Consider the following 19,426-nt stretch of genomic DNA (forward strand, 5'->3'; position numbering starts at 1 on the left):
GTACAATATAATCAATACTAACATTATATTATCTAAACGCGATTAAAATCATTTTATGAAAAATTACTACGCCGAAATCGACCCACGCCGAAAAGGCTGTACGCCGAAACGGCAACGCCGAAACGGCCACGCCGAAATGGCCACGCCGAGATGGCCACGCCGAAATGTCCGGATCCGCGTTGTGGAAGACCAATGTATCGAGTTATTGATTCCAGTCGGAAACTCGGCTACAGGTTCAAATGTGGGGGTGGCCATAAAATGAATCCAACTAAAAATACGTTTTTAGAGTATGTACATACTGCTGGAGAGTTGGGCTGCAATAAAATCGTTCAAATGATTTATTTGAGGTTAATCAATTCGGACACAGCAACGATCCAACGATAGGTAAATTAATTTGAATTTGTATAATGCCTACATAATTACTAAGTAGAAGCATTTTATAAGTTATAAGTTGTAAATTATCTAGCAAAAGATACCTAAGACATAATTATTCTAATTTTATATTTGAATATATATAGCAGTTATTAGCAGTTATAGTTTTAATTAATAGTTTTAATTAATAGTTTTTAAAATTATTGCGTCGATTAAAAATTATTTACTCTGTCCTAAAACAATAGTATATTGCTATTAATAGTATAGCAAATCATAATAGCAACCCCAATATTTTTTGCGTTCATGTATTACGATCACTGCATATCAAATAACAAAAGAATCTCGTAGACATCAGAATAGGTATTATTAATAAAACACTATTATTCTAGAGTTAAAATGCAAATTATAATTTTAATTTTAATGCCTATAAAATTCAGAACTAAGCATCCTCATTTTAGATTCTGAGCGGAGCGATATATTGATGTGTGTTTTTATTTTTTTTTTTGTGTCTGTCATCACGTTTTGGGGCAGTAAAAATGCTTCGATTTTTAAAATAAAATAAATATACAGTCACAATTTTTTTTTATAAGAATTCAAAGTTTGAATTTTGACAACATACGTAAAAATCACAAAAATTCGCAAATTATTTTAAGCTAGAAATGCATAAAAAATTTTCTTTTTAAATCTAAGATTTAAAAATTTAATACAAGATTCCTTACAAGTTTTTCAATCTTTATCACAAATAAAAATTCCACCGGAAATTCAAATTAAATTTTTATGAGCATTTGAAATTTAGGTTAGCTTGTTTTCACTGAATGTTTATATAGTCATTTTATATATTTGATAAAATTTTCAAAATATTTAGATTTGTTTTGAGCTGTTTGCTGACATTTTAATTTTTCAACTTTTTTAGTTTTTTTTTCTATAAATATCGATAAAAATTTATGTGTTCGGTAGAAAAGCTTGAAAATTTAATGCAAGGCTTCTAACACATTGTCACAATAGCAGTTAAAAAATATTAAAAATACATAGGCGGTGTTTTTTTTTATAAGCATTTAAAGTTCAAATTTTGACTAAATACTTTAAAATTACGGCAATGTTCAAATTATCTTAGATAGAAATTCATAAAAGTTTTTCTTTTTAAATCTAAGATTTGAAAATTTTTAATAATCTATAATATATTCTAGACAGATAAACCGTCTTCGCTCAGAATCGTTTTCCGCATACAATGATATAATATCATTGGATTCATTTTTAATTCCATCCATTACAGTAACCCACTTGTAACCTACTAAACAATAGAGCGACATCCACGACTTACCCGCTTTTTTTATTATTGAAATTGCGCTTATGATATAACGCGCGATGTCAATAACTATATAATAATAATAATTATTGTATAATTTTATTATTATTATTATTATTATTATTAATTTTATGATACTATTGTGAATCAAGTAATTTATTTACTTATTTTCGCGGAATTTAAATAAAAAAATAAATATGTTTTTGAATAATAGGTGAATATATCTACAGACACAGCGGTTGCTTATACTGAATATTTTAGGGACGTAGCCACTAAAATAATGAACCACGACTACCTAATGATCGGCAATGAACACGATATCGTGGAAGTAGATGAGACGCATCTGTTCAGAGCTAAATACAACGTTGGGCGTGTTATGGTATGGAATGCTGTGTGGTTATTTGGTAATTGAAAATAACGATCATAAATCATAAATTAATAATTTGTGAGATAATAAATACAGACATTTGTAATATAATTATTAAGGTGGTATAAGTCGTACTACCAAACAAGTATTTGGTGTTATAGTCCCGGACAGGTCAACTGACACGCTACTACCACTGATGCAAAAATACATTAACCAAGATGCATTTATATGTAGTGACATGTGGAGGGCTTATGGTCAATGTGGTAATATATTTAGGTAAATATTATAAAGTAATATATAAGTATTATATAGTATTATAAAAATGAAAATAAATTAATAAAATAAATTTATCAAAATAATAACCAAATAAAATTTAAAAAATATATGCAAGATTGAAACCTACCGTACATTTTTTTTTTAAATAATTGATATTTTTAATTCATTTTAGTGGTCATGGAGTGGTAAACCACTCAATAAACTTTGTTGAGCCTCCAAAAAATGAGCCACCAATTTGGGTAGGGACTGGCAGATTTAGCCAAGAGTGCTTAGATAAGCAGTGGGAAGGAGTTCGGCCACCAAACCAAGAACCAATTCGCTACCACACGCAGCATATAGAAAGATCGTGGAGGGAATTAAAACGCATCTTAACAAGATGCAATTGCAAGCGGGTAGCGGATTCGTACATTGGCGAATGGATGTATCGAACCAATATACTAAATCGCCTTCCTACAACCAGCGACCGTTTCAAAAGGTTCATGAGCGACGTTGCAAGGGCATATCCGGGCATTGGATACGAACCAATGAAACGGGACATTGACGATTGTCACTGTCCAGAATGCTAGAGGTACCTTGATAAAACGGCTTTAATGTGATAAAACACATTTAAAACATCTCTTTTCAGGTTACGTCATATCCACTCATATCATACAGGGTGTCCGGCGAGGATTTACCCATTGCGATATCTCACGAAATAATAGAGATATCAAAATTCTGGTTTAAAATATGATTTACTGGGATAAGAACTACAATTATTTCATTTTTAAATTTATTTAATTGTTTGGGTAAAAAAGTTAAAAAATATATTTTTTTATTTAATTATTTCCAAAAAAATTAAAGATAGCCATTTTGTAGTTTATTTTTCTGAAAATATTGACGTTTCAAAATTTTGTTTTCATTGATTTCCTGATTTTTAATATTTTTCTAGTTTTGAAGAAATAAAATATGATTAAAAATGTATAACTATTAGGAACACGGAAGATATTCGGCCGTCTGTATGGGAATGCGCGCGGTGCGGCGGATCACATGTTTGATAACATTACGGTGTTAATTAATAATTCGCAATTTTTCTCGAAACTAAAAAAAATATTAAAAATCAGGAAAATTATGAAAATAAAATTTTGAAACATCAATATCTTCAAAAAAATAAACTCTACAAAATGGCTATCTTCAATTTTTTTGGAAATAATTAAATAAAAAAATGTATTTTTTAACTTTTTTACCAAAACATTAAAATCAATTAAAGTATGAAATAATTGTAGTTCTTATCCCTGTGAGTCTTATTACAAAATCAGAATTTCGATATCACCATTATTTCGGGAGATATTGCAATTGGTAAATCCTCACGGGACACCCTGTATATGAGCATGTAAATTATGATAAACTTATAATATTAATACTTTATTTCCACAGATAACTTCCACCATCCGCCACTGCGTGATTAGCACACTCATTTAAAACGGCCCTTTTTAGGGCCACCACATTTTTAAGTTCAAATAATTATATCATATTAAATGAATATATAATTAATATATATTTAAAAATATGATATAAGAAATTAAAACATACAATATAATTATTGAATACAACAACAATTACAGTTGTCTAATATATTTAATAAAATAAATAATATACATTAGGTGGGAAATTATAATTTTTGTTTTTAATAATTAACGTTATTTGTAAAGCCCTACTTTTTGAATGAAGAAGGAAAGTAATATATTAGTCATGAAAATAATTACAAGTAACGCGAATGTAATTTAAATAAAAATATTTAATGTAGGGAACGACTAACGAATACCATATTTTTTTACTTTTAATAATAATAGTAATTAATCAAAAATTGATAAATCAAAAAACCGACTACCGGATGTTATTCTAATACTGTATACGAATAAAAAACCTCTTAGACGTTTTTCGATATTTCGACATTTTTTCCCAGACCCAAAAGCCATGCAATTTTATGTGATCACGTAGTATAAAATTATTATTGTGTTATATAAAATTATTGTTATGGCAACACTGCGTAGTATTGCTGTTGTGATAATATTGTGGCAGTGATATGGACTTAGAAATTTTTTGACGTTTTTTTCTCCGGACCCAAAAGCCAGAGTTCAACCGAATCTATTAACTTGGTGCTGTTTATGTTTCTATCCCATGTTTACTACCTCATCGCCAATCTTCTTTAAATACTATTTTTTTAACATTATTGTTTCATTCGTCAGACCGACAGAAATTGGTAGTAATATTATTTTTAAACCTGTCATTGGTGAGTTGAATTTTTTTAAGAGAGACTGGAATTGATATTAATACTGATGATTTCAATGGAAATATTAAGTTTGAGTTGGGCCTCATAATAGGGGATAATTTAGGAATCCATAGCATAACTGGGTTTGTTGAGAGTTTCTCAGCAACCCATGTGTGTCGTATGTGTATGATAGAGAAAAAAGAAATGAAAAAGCAGTGTTATGCTGATGAAAATCTATTAAGAAATTTAGAATAGTATCACCTTGATGTTATTGAGGGTAATGTTTCTGATAGTGGTGTGAAAGAAGCTTGTGTATGGCATGATGTCATAGGTTTCAGTGTGTTAGATTAAGTAGGCGTAGATATTATGCATGACTTATTGGAAGAGGTCTGTAAATATGACTAATCATTTTTATTGCTATACTATATACAAGATTTAAAACTTTTTTCCTTACAAGTTTTTAATGAAAGATTGCTATGTTTTGATTATGGCCCTGATAAAGGCATTAAACCTTGCATTTTGTATATTGAACATCTAAAAAAAAATACTTTAAGACTTTCTGCATCAGAAATGATGTCGCTTACACGATATTTAGGTTTAATCATTGGAGATTTTGTTCCTAGAGATGAAACAGTATGGGTACTTTATATTTTATTGAGGAAAATTCTTGACTTGCTCACATCTCCTTTGTTACAAAAAGAATGTTGTGTTTTATTACAAACTCTTGTTGCTGAGCATCATGATTTATAAATTAAATATAGCAAGTGTGAATTAAAACCAAAGTATCATTATATGGTACATTACCATACAATTATTGAAAAATTTGGTCCGTTAATTTCCCTATGGTCTATGCGTTTTAAAGCGAAGCATAGAATTTCTAAAATTTCAGCAAATACTTCTAGCAATCGCCGTAATATATGTAAAACCCTAGCTATAAAACACCAATTACAGTTAAATAACATATTTACTAAAGGAACTTTAAGTGATGAAATAAAATTAGGTCCTTGTACTGAAATTACTGATGACATTGATACACAGGCTATTAGAAATTTTATACAAAGAAATTCACTTGATTCATTAATAAATTGCCCATGGATATTAGTTAAAGGTACACGATACACCCCTAAAATGATTCTTACTTTAAATATATGTGAATTAGATGGTCCAAATTTTGGTATGATAAATAAAATATATTTTTGTAACAACGAATTAATTATATTTCAATGTTTCAAACTAAATGCTACAATATTTGATGAACATTATCATTCATTAGAAGTAGAAGAAAAAATCAATGACAGTATTTTTATTTATTATAATGATCTGGTGTCCTACACTCCAAATCATATTTATACAATGTCAATAGATATATCACTGTTAGAGGTTAAATAATAATATCTTATTTAACTCTAGCTACTTTTTACTAATTAAATGTTAAAACTTAAGTATAACTTCATAAATTTTTATAAGCTCCTCATTCCATGTGTGTATAATTTGCAAGTAACATAAAGCACTGATTATACCTATGTATTTCTATTGTAATTAAATTAAAGTTAGGAACTTATGTATATTTTATTTTAAATAAACTTGCATTTTATTTTTTGTTTTAATTTATAATTGCACATTATTTTACTTATAAGATAAAAACACCTTTTGGCAGATAAATATGAAGATTTTAGGCAGGCTTATTAAATTTTGGCATATACTTTAAATTTTACTTCTTAAAAAATAACTATTCTAAATAGTAATTCCAGCTAAATAGTTATATAGCTGTAACAAAATAATGATTATTTAAGTTACAATTCATTACTGTATTTCCAAAACAATAAATTATGTGATTCAATAAAATGTTCTGAAAAACAAACTAAATAATATTGCAATCATTAATAATTAATGACACTGTTAGTCTAATAATAACTCAGTCTTAACAGAATAAAATGCTACAAGTACTATTCAAACAGTTGAATGCTACCAGTCTAATTATTGTGGATACAAAATAATTTAGAAACTGCTACAAAGCATAGTGTATATAACAACATTTTTCAGGTTAGAATAAGCTAACCTAATATTGCTATCACAACAGAACCTATGTTGTCAATACAAAGTACTGTTTACAAAAATCAGTATGCAATTTCTACCAAACAAATTGTTGTCACGAGTGCAATCAAAAATATTGGTTGCGGGTGTCGTATTTTGGTTGGATCAACCAAATTTTTTTCCGTGTAGATTTCTTAGAATTTCGGAAAATTTCTTATTTCTCTTAGAATCGCAGCGACTACGGGTTTTTTTTTATCGATAAAACGCGGGAACTGGATGAAGGAAGATATAGATGCGGTTTTCATACGTTTATTAAAATAAATAAATTTTAAGTACACACGTATATAGGTATATATATATAAATATAACGTAACACTGTTGTTATCTACATAGTGTTATTAGTAGTCATACGATACAGTTATCTTGTGTTTATTATTCACAATGAACAAAGAAAAAGTTTTTTGGAAAATTTAATAGCATCAAAAAAGAATATAAAACGAAATATAATGGAATTGAAACAAGGTGTTATAGATTCTGACAACTACTACCGCGATGTATTTAAACCAAAAATCGAGCCACTGAGTGCACAGACAGAAAAAAATATACAATGTAACTCGCAAACAACTGAACTAACAAAAACAGAAACTGTATGCTCTAGTGATAAAGATGATGACGATGAGTAAATCCATCATTTGCAAATTTTTTAGATAATAAACATCATATAATAAAACGTTATGATAAATCTTATAGTTTGCATTATGATCAAACTAGTGATTTATATAAAATAGGAAAACACTCTGTAGTTTTTATTCATGGTAACTTACAGTTGCTTGATAGTTACTATCAATGGAGTGTAGGGCTATGGTCTTTATTATGTGAGAAGGAACCAAAAAATACAACTGTAGAAGATATAGAAAACTATTCAGACATTTTGAAAACTACTGGAGTTCATTTAAAAGCAGATGGGAAACCTAAAATCTCAAAGTTCATAAATGGTCAGCTGTTGTAAAACCTCTGTATGAACGAATGAAATATGAAGAAAAACAGTTAAACGAGCAAATAACTAAACAAATATTGTTGCTGTTACATGGAAAGACACAAAAATTGTTAGTTTGCTATCAACATTTGCTGCTGTAGATCCGGTAGTCAATGTTAGTAGGTTTGATAGAAAACAAAAAAAAAAGGGTAGAAGTTGATTGTCCAAACATAATAAAAGTATATAATAGGCATATGGGTGGCGTTGACTTATTAGATGGGTTGCTTGGGTGCCATAAAATAAAAATGAGAAGTAGAAAATGGTATATGAGAGTTTTTCATAATTTATTGGATGTTACCATAGTAAACTCATGGCTTCTCCATAAAATAATTCAAAAACAAAAACAAGTCACAAATGTTATGTCATAAGTACATTTTAGAGAACAGCTAGGTTTATCTCTTTGTAAAATTGGTACTTCTATAACTCCGAAACGTGGCCGTCCAACTAATGATGTACAAGAAGGTATAATTAAAAAAGGTAAAATGGGCACTAAAATAGGACAACATGCTCCACCTAAAGAGGTAAGGACTGATAGAACAGATCACTGGCCAGTTTAAAATGAAAAAAGGACAAGATGTAAGAACCCAGGTTGTAAAGGCAAAACCCTCAGACTCTTCTACAAGATGGTAGAAAACATCCTTACCGTCAAGGAAGAGGAGGAGAGGGCTCGACAGGCCGCAGAAGATGATGGATAATATCAGTACGGGACTCCAAAGTGGCGGGCTTAGGCCGGCTTGAGAAGAGGATATCAGATTGTGTATTACGAAAAATCTAAATTTATAAAACGTGCACGTTTTTAGATTAGAAAAGTTTCAAATAATACTATATTATATTGTATACAATAATACAATTTAATACTTTGAATATAATTTAATTTAAATACTACATTATTATAACCATTCTCTAGCCAGATTATGATCTTTAAAAAGAGACTCTAATTGTGGTTTTTTATTAAAAAAATTTACTTCAAGAACAACAAAATATACAATTTATAATAATGTTAACAGTAATTCTTCTTCATAAAATGTACCTACCTTCTATATCATAAATTTTATAATAAACAACATTTGATATAAAAACTTTTTCAATTGTAAAAATTTCCTTGGACCAATTTTTTTCAATTTATTTCTATATACATCAACTACTGATGATAATCTAACTCTATCATTTATCTCAAATTTTGGTACAGAATTACTAATATCATAGCTGTTGTATCTTTATAGTACAATATGATAAATTTCATTATCGGTTATCATTAGTAGCGCGAACCGCGGCCGACCCAGTCGAGTGCTACCATACATAATACATATATGGCACTATATATATATGTATATAACTGAAATCAAGCAAAAGAGGAAATCTTTGTTACGGTTTGGCTTCGAAACTACTTATTGGATCATCTTGCAATTTTTTTTAAATTAAAGAGGACATCACAGAGAAGGTTTTGGGCATAAAAAATTTGAGAAAGTTACCAATAATAATATTGTTTGGTAGTCAATGACAACCATTTAAACAAACAAGACGTGCTCTCGAGAGCAGCTAAACACGACCGTTTCACCAGCCCCCCCCCCCCCCCCCAATATTGAAATCTCGAAATTTTTTTTTACCAATAATTAGCATGAATTGGCAAAACTATTATCATAATTTGCATGACAATATTTAATGAGATATAACCAATCAACTATGGGGTGGCTGATGATATTTATTATCACAAAGTGTGGCCATTTGGGTCACACAAAACCAAGATATGAATAAAAAAAATGCTGCCGGTATATACCCCGCTAGGCCCTCATAGAAGCGCGAGGCTGTAGGCAATGTCCCTGCTCGCCCGCCCGTCGCGCCGGCACTGGTGATCAGTTCATAACAAGTATCTGTGTTACCTAATCTAAATTCAAGATTATTAGATATAATTAATGATATTGATAATTCAATTCTTAAAGATATCTGTATACTAGACAAAAGTTCTTGGCCTCAATCGGTTGGTGTAAAGGTACGGTTTCCCTGCGACTTCTAGACGCGATAGAACGACGCGTCTTGACGCGGCGTCTGAACGCTGCGTTTACCCTGTTTTCCCTGTAGCGTCAGACGCTGCAAATTTTATTATTTTATCCCATTCTTCATAAAAAAAAAAAAAAACGCTCCGCTCAGAATCTAAAATACAGATATTGTTATTGATGTTGAAAAGTTATTAATTTTGTCAAATATGATTTAATTCTAGTTTTTGGTTTTACTAACTCATTATTATAACGATGTAGTCGAATGGTTAAATAATATTTTGAAATTACTTTAATTAATTGCAATAAATGATTATTTATTGGGGACTGGGCACGTATATAGTTGGACAAACTTTTAAAATATTCATTTATTTAATACCAGACATCACTTTTACAACTACAACGTCAATCGTTGACGTTGTGTTACAGCCTTTTATATTGCAATATTGCACCATGGTTTTGTACAAAACAGCTAAAAAAAACCAAAATATTATAGTTTTAAACTACAAAAGTACTATTAACATTTCTAATTAAACTTCAAATTATTTAATTTTTTAAAACGCCGGATGATAGGTAACACAATTTATCATGGAATAAAATATTGTTTTTTCCATGAATTCCAACGGCTAGCTCTGTCTGTTTTGCTTAATATCCACTTGGTGTCCCAACAATTGAGCGCGCGACAATTGGGCGAAGACAATTGAGCGCGGCGAAAATTGGGCGCTGTGATAATTAAGCGCTGAGACAGTTTCAGCGCTATTACATTTACTGCTGTACACGAAATGACGAAATTAGAAATAAATTTGTTCGCACTGTCTTTGAATACCTATATAAACCGTCAGAAAATATTTATGTTTGATGATAATGTTATTACTTATTTGCCGCATCGTTCGTATCGTATCGATACAGTGTTATTAAATCGTTTTTTTTTAGAATACAATTCCAACGACGATAACGCAGCAGTCGATGTAGATTCTTATCGCTGGATATAACTTTATTGTCATATTTTCACATGGGCATACTGGCACACTGTGCATTCTCTTTTAAATTTTTTTAAATTATAAAATGGAATTTATTAAAAGTGAAAAAGGTCGAGACCTTCTGTGTTACAACGGATATATATACAGATTCGACAAAAACAGTAGTTGGCGATGTATTGAATACAATACGAAAAAATGTCGTGGTCGTATTAATTTAACGGATGGTCAAATTATTAGTGAAAGTGAAAAAGAGCACAACCATGTACCCGATATTGCAAAAATTGAAGCGAGAAAAGCAGTGCAATTTTTAAAAACAACTGCAAAACATACTGAACTTAGTACTCAAGCTGTTTTAGGTATCTTTACAGGTAAATATAATATAAAATTTAATATTTATATTTTATGAGATCATTATTATATATTTATATCAATGTATAATTTATAGTAGTAACTTTCGTTTTCTGTCAGTGTTTATAATAATCGCATATTGATTTTAACATAGGAAACACTATTCATTAGTACTAATATATACGTTTTACTTTATCGTTTGTACGTATTTACATATACAGTGTGTTCACCGATTTAGGGAACACTGAATTTCTAGGCCGGATTTGTTTGGAATAAATCGATTTTTTTTTTTTTTTTACAAACTGGTGGTATATGAATACTCATTTTTCGATATATTTCAAAAACTTTTGAGAATTTAGTCTGCGCATACGCAGTAAAAACTTTTTTTAAATAGCAACACCTATTTTTAACACCATATTCGGATTGGCATATTTTTAAAGTAATTTTTATGTGTTAACTATGGCTCTAAGTTCAATATTGACTGAATAAGAGCCATGTCAATTTTATTAAATAATACATTTTATATGCAAAAACAACTTGTATCGACATGTTATAATTTTAACTTTCATGTTTAAGAAATAAAAAAAAAATTAAAATATTTGTTTTATTACTATTGTAGATTACTGAAGCGGTTGCTGGTCAATTACCAGCAGTTGATTCAATGAAAAAAACTGTTCAAAGAATTCGCCAAAAAGAATTAATGGCACCAGCAATTCCATCTTCATTGAAGGAGTTGATCATTCCACCAGAATTTACAACAACATTAGATGGTAAATCATTTTTATTGTATGATAGTTACTCGCAAAATCAAGAAATTCCACGCATATTAATTTTTTCAACTACAGAAAATCTTGATATGATGGTTGATTGTGAACATTTATATGTTGATGGTACTTTTTCATCGTCACATAGTATTTTCTACCAGCTATATACAATTCACGGCGTACAATAAATGCAGTGAAAAAAGTATTTCCTCAAACAGAAATAAATGGCTGTTTTTTTCACTTTTGTCAGTCTATATGGAGACATATTCAAAATACGGGACTCGCCATAAAATATCGTGAAAATTCCGAGTTTGCATTAAATATTAAATGTTAAATGCATTAGCATATGTTCCCTCAGAGTCTGTTATTACTGCATTCGAAGACCTATTACAAACAGATTTTTATATAGAACATGAAACCATATTGACACCTCTCTTAGATTATTTTGAAGACACGTGGATAGGTCGTATAAGTCGTAACAGGCAACGAAGGTCTCCAAAGTTTCCTATACAATTATGGAACTGTTATGGATTGATTAAAAATGATTGAAAAGGACCAACAATGCTATTGAAGGATGATGGCATTATTCATTTAAATCAATTTTAAATGCAGTTCATCCATCAATTTGGAAATTTATCGACGCTCTAAAAAAAGAGGAAAAGTTGAATCGCATGAGAATTCACCAATTTGTTGCAGGTAATGAACCAAAACCAAAAAAAAAAAAAAATACAAAGATTCAGAATTGAGGATAAAAAATATTTGTGAACAATTTCATTCCAGATCAACTGAACATTTTTTAAAAGGCATTGCTCAAAATATTTAATATTTTAACTTGGCTCATAATGTATTATAAACCATACTATGACTTAATTTTTATTTTTCAAAATTATTATACTACATTTTTTATTTTTATTTTTATTTTTTATATATTGCGCTCAATTATCTTAGCGCTTAATTTTCGCAGCGCTTAATTGTCGTGCGCTCAATAGTCTTCGCTCAATTGTCACGCGCTCAATTGTCTGCGCTCAATTGTCGTGAATCCACTTATGATTTCTCTCTCTATGCGCGGCCCATGGTTAATAGGTCTATGGGATAGAGCTACTTCAGTCATTCGTTGTGTCCAACATAACCCCCCCCCCCCCCCACTTATTTTGTAGTTTCAGGAAACAAACAACTAGTGTGCATGCGCATAGAAACAAGCCGACCAGGGCAATGACGCCAAATAGTAATGGTTTAAAATAAATTAATGTATAGAATAAAATATTATAATTAATTATTATGATTAATTGACTATTAACTTTATTAAATGCAAATGCAAAAATAAACAACATTAATGTAATAATTAATAATAAATAATAATATTTACAGTCATGACTATCCCTATATGTAAAAAAAATTATAGTATACATGTTTATTAATATGTTATTATGTAATATCGTCAATAGTTTTGTCGACCAAGATATTATTTATGTAAGATTGAAATTGAAAAAAAAATAGTGAGTACAATATTAGAGTATAATTAAAACAATGTTTCGTGTGTATTATTGATTTTTAAATAAAATTAATTTTGTAAAATGTCTTCGTATGCTTTTCCAAGAAATTGATAGTGTATGCATCTTTGCAAAATGGTGTTATCTTATATTTACGTAATGGCGAATTATTAATTGAATTAATTGCGATCTGTGATTTTCAAAAACATCTTGATTAAGTATATGACTTTTTATTGTGTCCGAATTAAATATGGACGTTTCAGAACAGACTTCGTTCAATTTTTTTGGTAAGTAGCATGTCATCATGCATTCGAATTACATATTCAGTTGCAAGTCATTTTTTTTTTCAATAGATGTGTTGATAAGTTTACCCTTATTTTTAATTTTTAATAATTTTGATGAAGTAATCATGTCTTCCGTTGTCAATTCATTATAACAAGTTTCACAGATGTTTTTTTGTTTTCTTATTTTACAGACTATAAACCCACTGGTGTATTTAACAACATCATTAACATATTCTTCCAATTGAGATGTGCGATAGTCATAATCATGTTCAAACTTTTCAAAATATTTTGATTCATCATCATTGTAATGGCAAAGTGCATCAGCATTGTTTCGTTTATTTTTACTTACAAGTAATCGTTTGTACGCTGATCGAAATTGTATTGCATTAGGATTATTGTTAAATCCACCACGACTTCGCATTGCGCTGAAAAATACTTCCAAATGATCCTGACTAATTTTATAACGTAACAGGTAAGACATTACATAGGGTTTTACTACATCAAATGGTTTCAAAAGATTAGTAAGACATATAATAAGGCCTAAAAATCCAGTTTTGCGTTGGCTTTTTAATATATGAATACCTTGCTGTTGACTATTAAGAGGACGCGATACCCGCATGTGTTGTCTCAAATTTAAAGGTAAGATATGAATTTTAAAGGAAGTTATGAGTATTTTAAGATGCACAAAAAATTCACAATTTTAAAATACTCATAACTCGCTTTAAATTTGATATAAAATAAAAAGCATATGAGGTTGTCTAGTTAATAATCTTACCTTTAAATTTTATAAGAGGTCAGTTCACTCTAATTTTTAAGTTAACGGAGCTACACGTGTTCTGCTGAGCGAAAAATGTACCATGTTACGCATTTGTAAGACGGAGACAACACATGCGGGTATCACGTCCTCTTAATATCATAATATTTAAGGCCTTCAATATAGTCTTTAAAATAATCCATGAAATCTTTAATATAATTAATCTTTTCGTCATTAATTGGACAATAGTAATCACCTTTTCCCAGTTTGTTACGGAAATCAGTTAAATCAAACACATTGTTGAAAACTTCACAAAATTCAGCTGTTGCTTTTATTCCTGATAATAGTTTTAATTCTTCACAGAATAATAAGCTACAGCATACGCTCTTACTTAAAGTTTGTACAGCTAAACGTACATTCATCTTATTTTCATAATATTGAATATGACTTTTTTAATTTATTGGCTGCATGCAAACCTTTACTATCTTGTAGTTCTTGTAATTAACAATATGGTTCCATCTAATTATTTCTCCTTTACCATTTATAAAAACTTGTTTCTCACCTAAAGTGTTGCCGTTGCGAACTAGTTTTAACATATGAGCTGCATCCCAAAAGAGATAAATTGGATTTGATTGTTCTGGTGTTGCTGGATTGTTAAACCATGGCTTAAACGATGAAGAGAAGTAATCAAAGTTTGCACCCAATGCTTGGGGGCTCCATAAAATGTGATTGAATGACACACTGCTCCTGTTTCTTTCATTAATTCAAAACACTTGGCTAAAAGGTTAGCTCTTTCACTTCTACAAAAACTACTAATAAGAAAATATCCAAGTGGAACTTTCCAATGGCCATTTATACAAACAGCCAAGAAAACTAAAGCATTTGTTGCTGCTTGGGCATTATCTTGATCATCATCCTTACTACTTTGCATGGTTCCTAAATCCACTTTTCCATAGAATTCAGTGGCGTGGCGACAAGATTTTTTAATAGGGGCGAATACATTTTTTTAGTACCCACCCACGTCTCAAAAATGATTATACCCCCCCACCCGTAATTTTATTACACCTTTCTATTCAAAAAAGTATTTTTTTTATTTCTTATTAGTTATTATAAACCAATTTTAAATAATAATAATAATATGATATTACCATTATTAATTATGGTATTTGTATCCTGGGTCAAGCATATGATTCACATACATATAGGCTTAAAATCACATTTAATAGGTTAATTAAATTTTTACTAGTGAGACCTATGTATTATAGTAATGATTCCACTTATTTAGAGCTTAATGTTCCATGTTTTCAAAGTTTATATTATAGAAATATACTATTAAGCTTATACAGGTTTAAACCTGTATAGCAAGTTTATGTTTAAACATAATCTAGCTAGAATTAATCACTCATATAACACTCGATATAAAGAGAATATTAATATTATTGTACCTATCTCTAAAAAGCAATTAGGTCTAAAAATTTATATATCCACTGCTTCTTTGATATGTAGACAGCTTAATATTAATATTTATAAATACAGAAATATTTTTACATTTAAATCTTTTCTGAAAATTTAGATCTCACATATTTAAAATTATGATAAAACGTCTTAATTTATAAAATATTTGCGTTTATACTGTATGTAAATTGAGTTATATAAGTGTTGTGATTATACTGTTTGCTAAAAATGTTTTTCTTTTTTTTTCTATTAGTTTTACTAATCTAAATCTTATAATAATTTGTTTATCATTTTTTTCCTATCTTGTATTGTACTCCAACTTTTATAACCCCCATAACAAGCTTATGCTTCTCATATATTAGTGTGAATGTATATGATTTTTGCTAAATAAAATTATTATTATTATTAATAAGAAATAAGAAATCTAGAAAAATATATTGTAGTTTGATGACAAATGTCATAAGGGAAAAATTATAACATTATTTACCTTCAGACTTAATTAAACTTTTAGGTAGCAGTTTTAAGACTTATAGTTTTAACAAGTTGACTGCCATGAAGACCATTATTGGTACTCATTAGTTTTGTTATCTACGCCATACTATTTTTAAGTTATTTGTCACTCACGCTTTGAGTACCAATCCTGGTATTCACTTAACTTATTTCTCAGGCATTGAATGCCAAAATTGGTACTCACTTTTAACATGTGTTAAACTATTGAAGACCGTATTTGGTACTCAATTTAGCCATTGAAATGAAAAGTACAGAAAAAATTCTATAAAATGATGTTAATAGCAAAGTTTAATTTAAATTTAATTGGATTTTACAATAATTTACATGAATGGGTCTTAAAAAAACATTCTAGACAAAAATATTTTAAACACTTGGTACATTTAGTCTGAACTCTACGTGTAATCTTTTGAGCATGTTGTCTTCCACCTTGTTCAGCCATTTCTTTGTAACAGATATAACATTTTCCTCGTTGCGCATTGATAAGAATATGTTTCTCTTCACTTGGTTGTACTTCGATTTTTTTAATCAAACTATGAATTATAATTTCACGAAATTGAGTTACACTATTTTTTTTTGTAGTTACAGCAGTATACAAAGACATCGCATTTAATAAACATGTATTCAATAAGATTTCAAACATGACTTTTCGATACCATTTCAATGACCTCCGAAGTGGTGAATGATATGAGCTTCTTAAATCACAAATATCAACATACCCTTTTGCTTTGTTATAATCAATCACCATTTGAGGTTTTACAACTTGTTTTCCTCGTTTATTATTCACTACTACCGTATTATTTTTATGTTTGGTTGATAGCATTAATACGTCCCGCTTATCTTTCCATTTAAGAACAACTATATTATTTTGACTTTGACTTGACATAATTTCTCCTTTTTTAAATTTTGCTTTTACAACCGATACTGGATTAAATTTTCTATTTGAACGTAATGTCCCCACCAAATTCGTTGACCGATTAAGAAGTTGATTAGCAAGAGTTACTGACGTGTACCAGTTATCAGTATACATTGTTCTCCCTTTATCTAAATAGTCCTCGGCCAACTCCATTACTATTTTAGTGGAAACACCTACACCAGGTACTGACTCTTGGCCCGCATAAATTTTAAAGCCGATTGTATAGCCATCATTAATACACAATTTAAATACTTTTATTCCGTATCGATGTCGTTTATTTTTTATAAATTGACGAAATGATAATCGTCCAACGAAAGGAATTACAGATTCATCAATACACATATTTTCAGAAGGTACGTTCCACATTTTAAATTTCATCACCAATAAATCTACCAAATTACGAATTTTGAAAAGTCTATCACCTGGAGGGCATTCTGCATTGTTTGAACAGTGAAATGTTCTTAAAATAATTTCAAAGCGATTTCTGGTCATGCATTTTGGGATTTCAGAACGATATAAATAACTTTTACTCCAATATGATGCCAAACTCGGTTGCGGAGTTAACCCCATCCACATAACTATATCTAAAAATGTTTTCATTTCATCAATATTAACTTCTGTCCATTTTTTCAATCTAGATTTAGGACGTAAAGGAAGTGAACACAAATTATTTCCGTATCTATTAGTTTCATTAACTAATATACTTAAAATTTCGTTATCCACGAACAAGGAAAAAAAATCAAATGGCGTTCCATCAATTAAAGTATCAAATAAATCTGGATTTATTCCAAACGTTTCATTTTGTTCATTGAAAACTGGACAGCTAACATTTTCACTCACAGGACCCCAATTTGGTTCAGTTTGAGTTGGTGTTTGAATAATGGGTATAATAGAGGTATCATCGTCACTCGAATCAGAAACATCAACATACTCCAAATCACTATCATCCTACGCATACAATAAAAACAATTCTTAACACCTACCTACTATACAACAATAATTTATGGGGGATATAATTTCTAAAATATCTTACCGAAAGATTTAAATTGAAATCAGGATCTGCATCTGAATCGTCAACAAATGAATTATCAGACACATCTTCATCAGAACTTAGAGCAGCCAAAATTTGATCACGATTCATGTTTTATTTCGTATTTTATGTACGAGTTTTTTTACAAACAAGACATAATAAATTGATCAAAATCACACTAGGATGGCGACGATACTAAAGCCTTCACTGCTGTTGTCCCGACAATATTGTGATATAATGATATTTATTAGTTTACAAGGAAAACTTCATATTATAGTCTATTTTAAGTCGATATACGCACATGCACGTGGCCATAACGTAATCGGGAGTAGGAATTTATGATATAATAGGCATTGAATACCTAAAATGGTACTCACTCCGATTTTTATTTTTTTTTTTATTTATAATCAGTAGTATAATAATAAATGATTACGACAAAAATATTATTAGATTTCTCTGAAAAATACCCAAGGCCCACATGATAAATCTGTAAAATTTGCCTTGGCGTAGTTATAAGTATTGTTGAATACCAATTATGGTACTCACGGCGCTAAGAACCATTATAATAAAAATGGCTCGGCAGTCAACTTGTTAATGACTAAGCATTATCTTAAATTTGTATTTATTTTTTTTGTAATATAGTAATATGTACTTAATATAAATATTTAATTAAAATAATATATTATAAAATCCAATATTGTTTTTATTTAAATAACAATGCCTCTTTTAATATCTGTGAACTATTTGCATAATTGTTAACAGCTTCATCCTCGTTTATGTCAATATTTCTTTTACATGATAGTAACATTAATGGTTCCAGTAAATTTTGTTTCATTGTGGATCTTAATCTAATTTTAAATTTAGAAAAAGGCCGTTCACGTGAAACTGATGTTGCTGGTATTGTGCATGCATATTTATATGCTGTATATAAATTTGGAAAGGCAGATATTAAATTATACGAATTTAATAATTTAATAATATCAAAAGCAGTAATTTTTGGTGGTGTATCCATGTTATTTTCAGTTTCAGTATCACTGCTAGAATCATTAAGTTCATCACATAGAGTAATATAAAGGGGCCGTTGTAATCATAAATTGAAGCCAAAACTCGGACTCCTTTTTCAGAACTACCATTTTATACAAATAAAATATTGTATCATGTTTGATTTATAGGTAGGTACCAACATACGAAATTCAGATAATATAAAATTTACAATCAATAAACATTTTGCTTATTTATCATTGCAATTTGTAATATAAATTTAA

At 29.4% G+C, this 19,426-nt stretch overlaps 2 protein-coding genes across 2 annotated transcripts in view; one reads left to right on the forward strand and one right to left on the reverse strand.

Moving 5' to 3' along the window:
• The window catches only part of LOC149060012 (uncharacterized), a 149,476-nt gene that overhangs the window by 110,072 nt on the left and 19,978 nt on the right, over nucleotides 1-19,426 (reverse strand). The gene's annotated exons all lie outside the window — the stretch shown is intronic.
• LOC149060017 (uncharacterized) lies at nucleotides 137-3,855 on the forward strand. Its single transcript, XM_089218177.1, has 5 exons — nucleotides 137-241; nucleotides 1,893-2,082; nucleotides 2,165-2,321; nucleotides 2,494-2,889; nucleotides 3,735-3,855. The coding sequence occupies exons 1-4, from the start codon at nucleotides 137-139 to the stop codon at nucleotides 2,885-2,887; spliced, it is 846 nt and encodes a 281-aa protein (XP_089074303.1). The 3' UTR covers nucleotides 2,888-2,889; nucleotides 3,735-3,855.

The sequence above is a fragment of the Diuraphis noxia genome, unplaced genomic scaffold, assembly GCF_037042655.1.
Source record: "Diuraphis noxia isolate RWA-SAM2 unplaced genomic scaffold, SU_Dnox_SAM2 contig0001, whole genome shotgun sequence".
In the NCBI taxonomy this organism is placed as follows: domain Eukaryota; kingdom Metazoa; phylum Arthropoda; class Insecta; order Hemiptera; family Aphididae; genus Diuraphis; species Diuraphis noxia.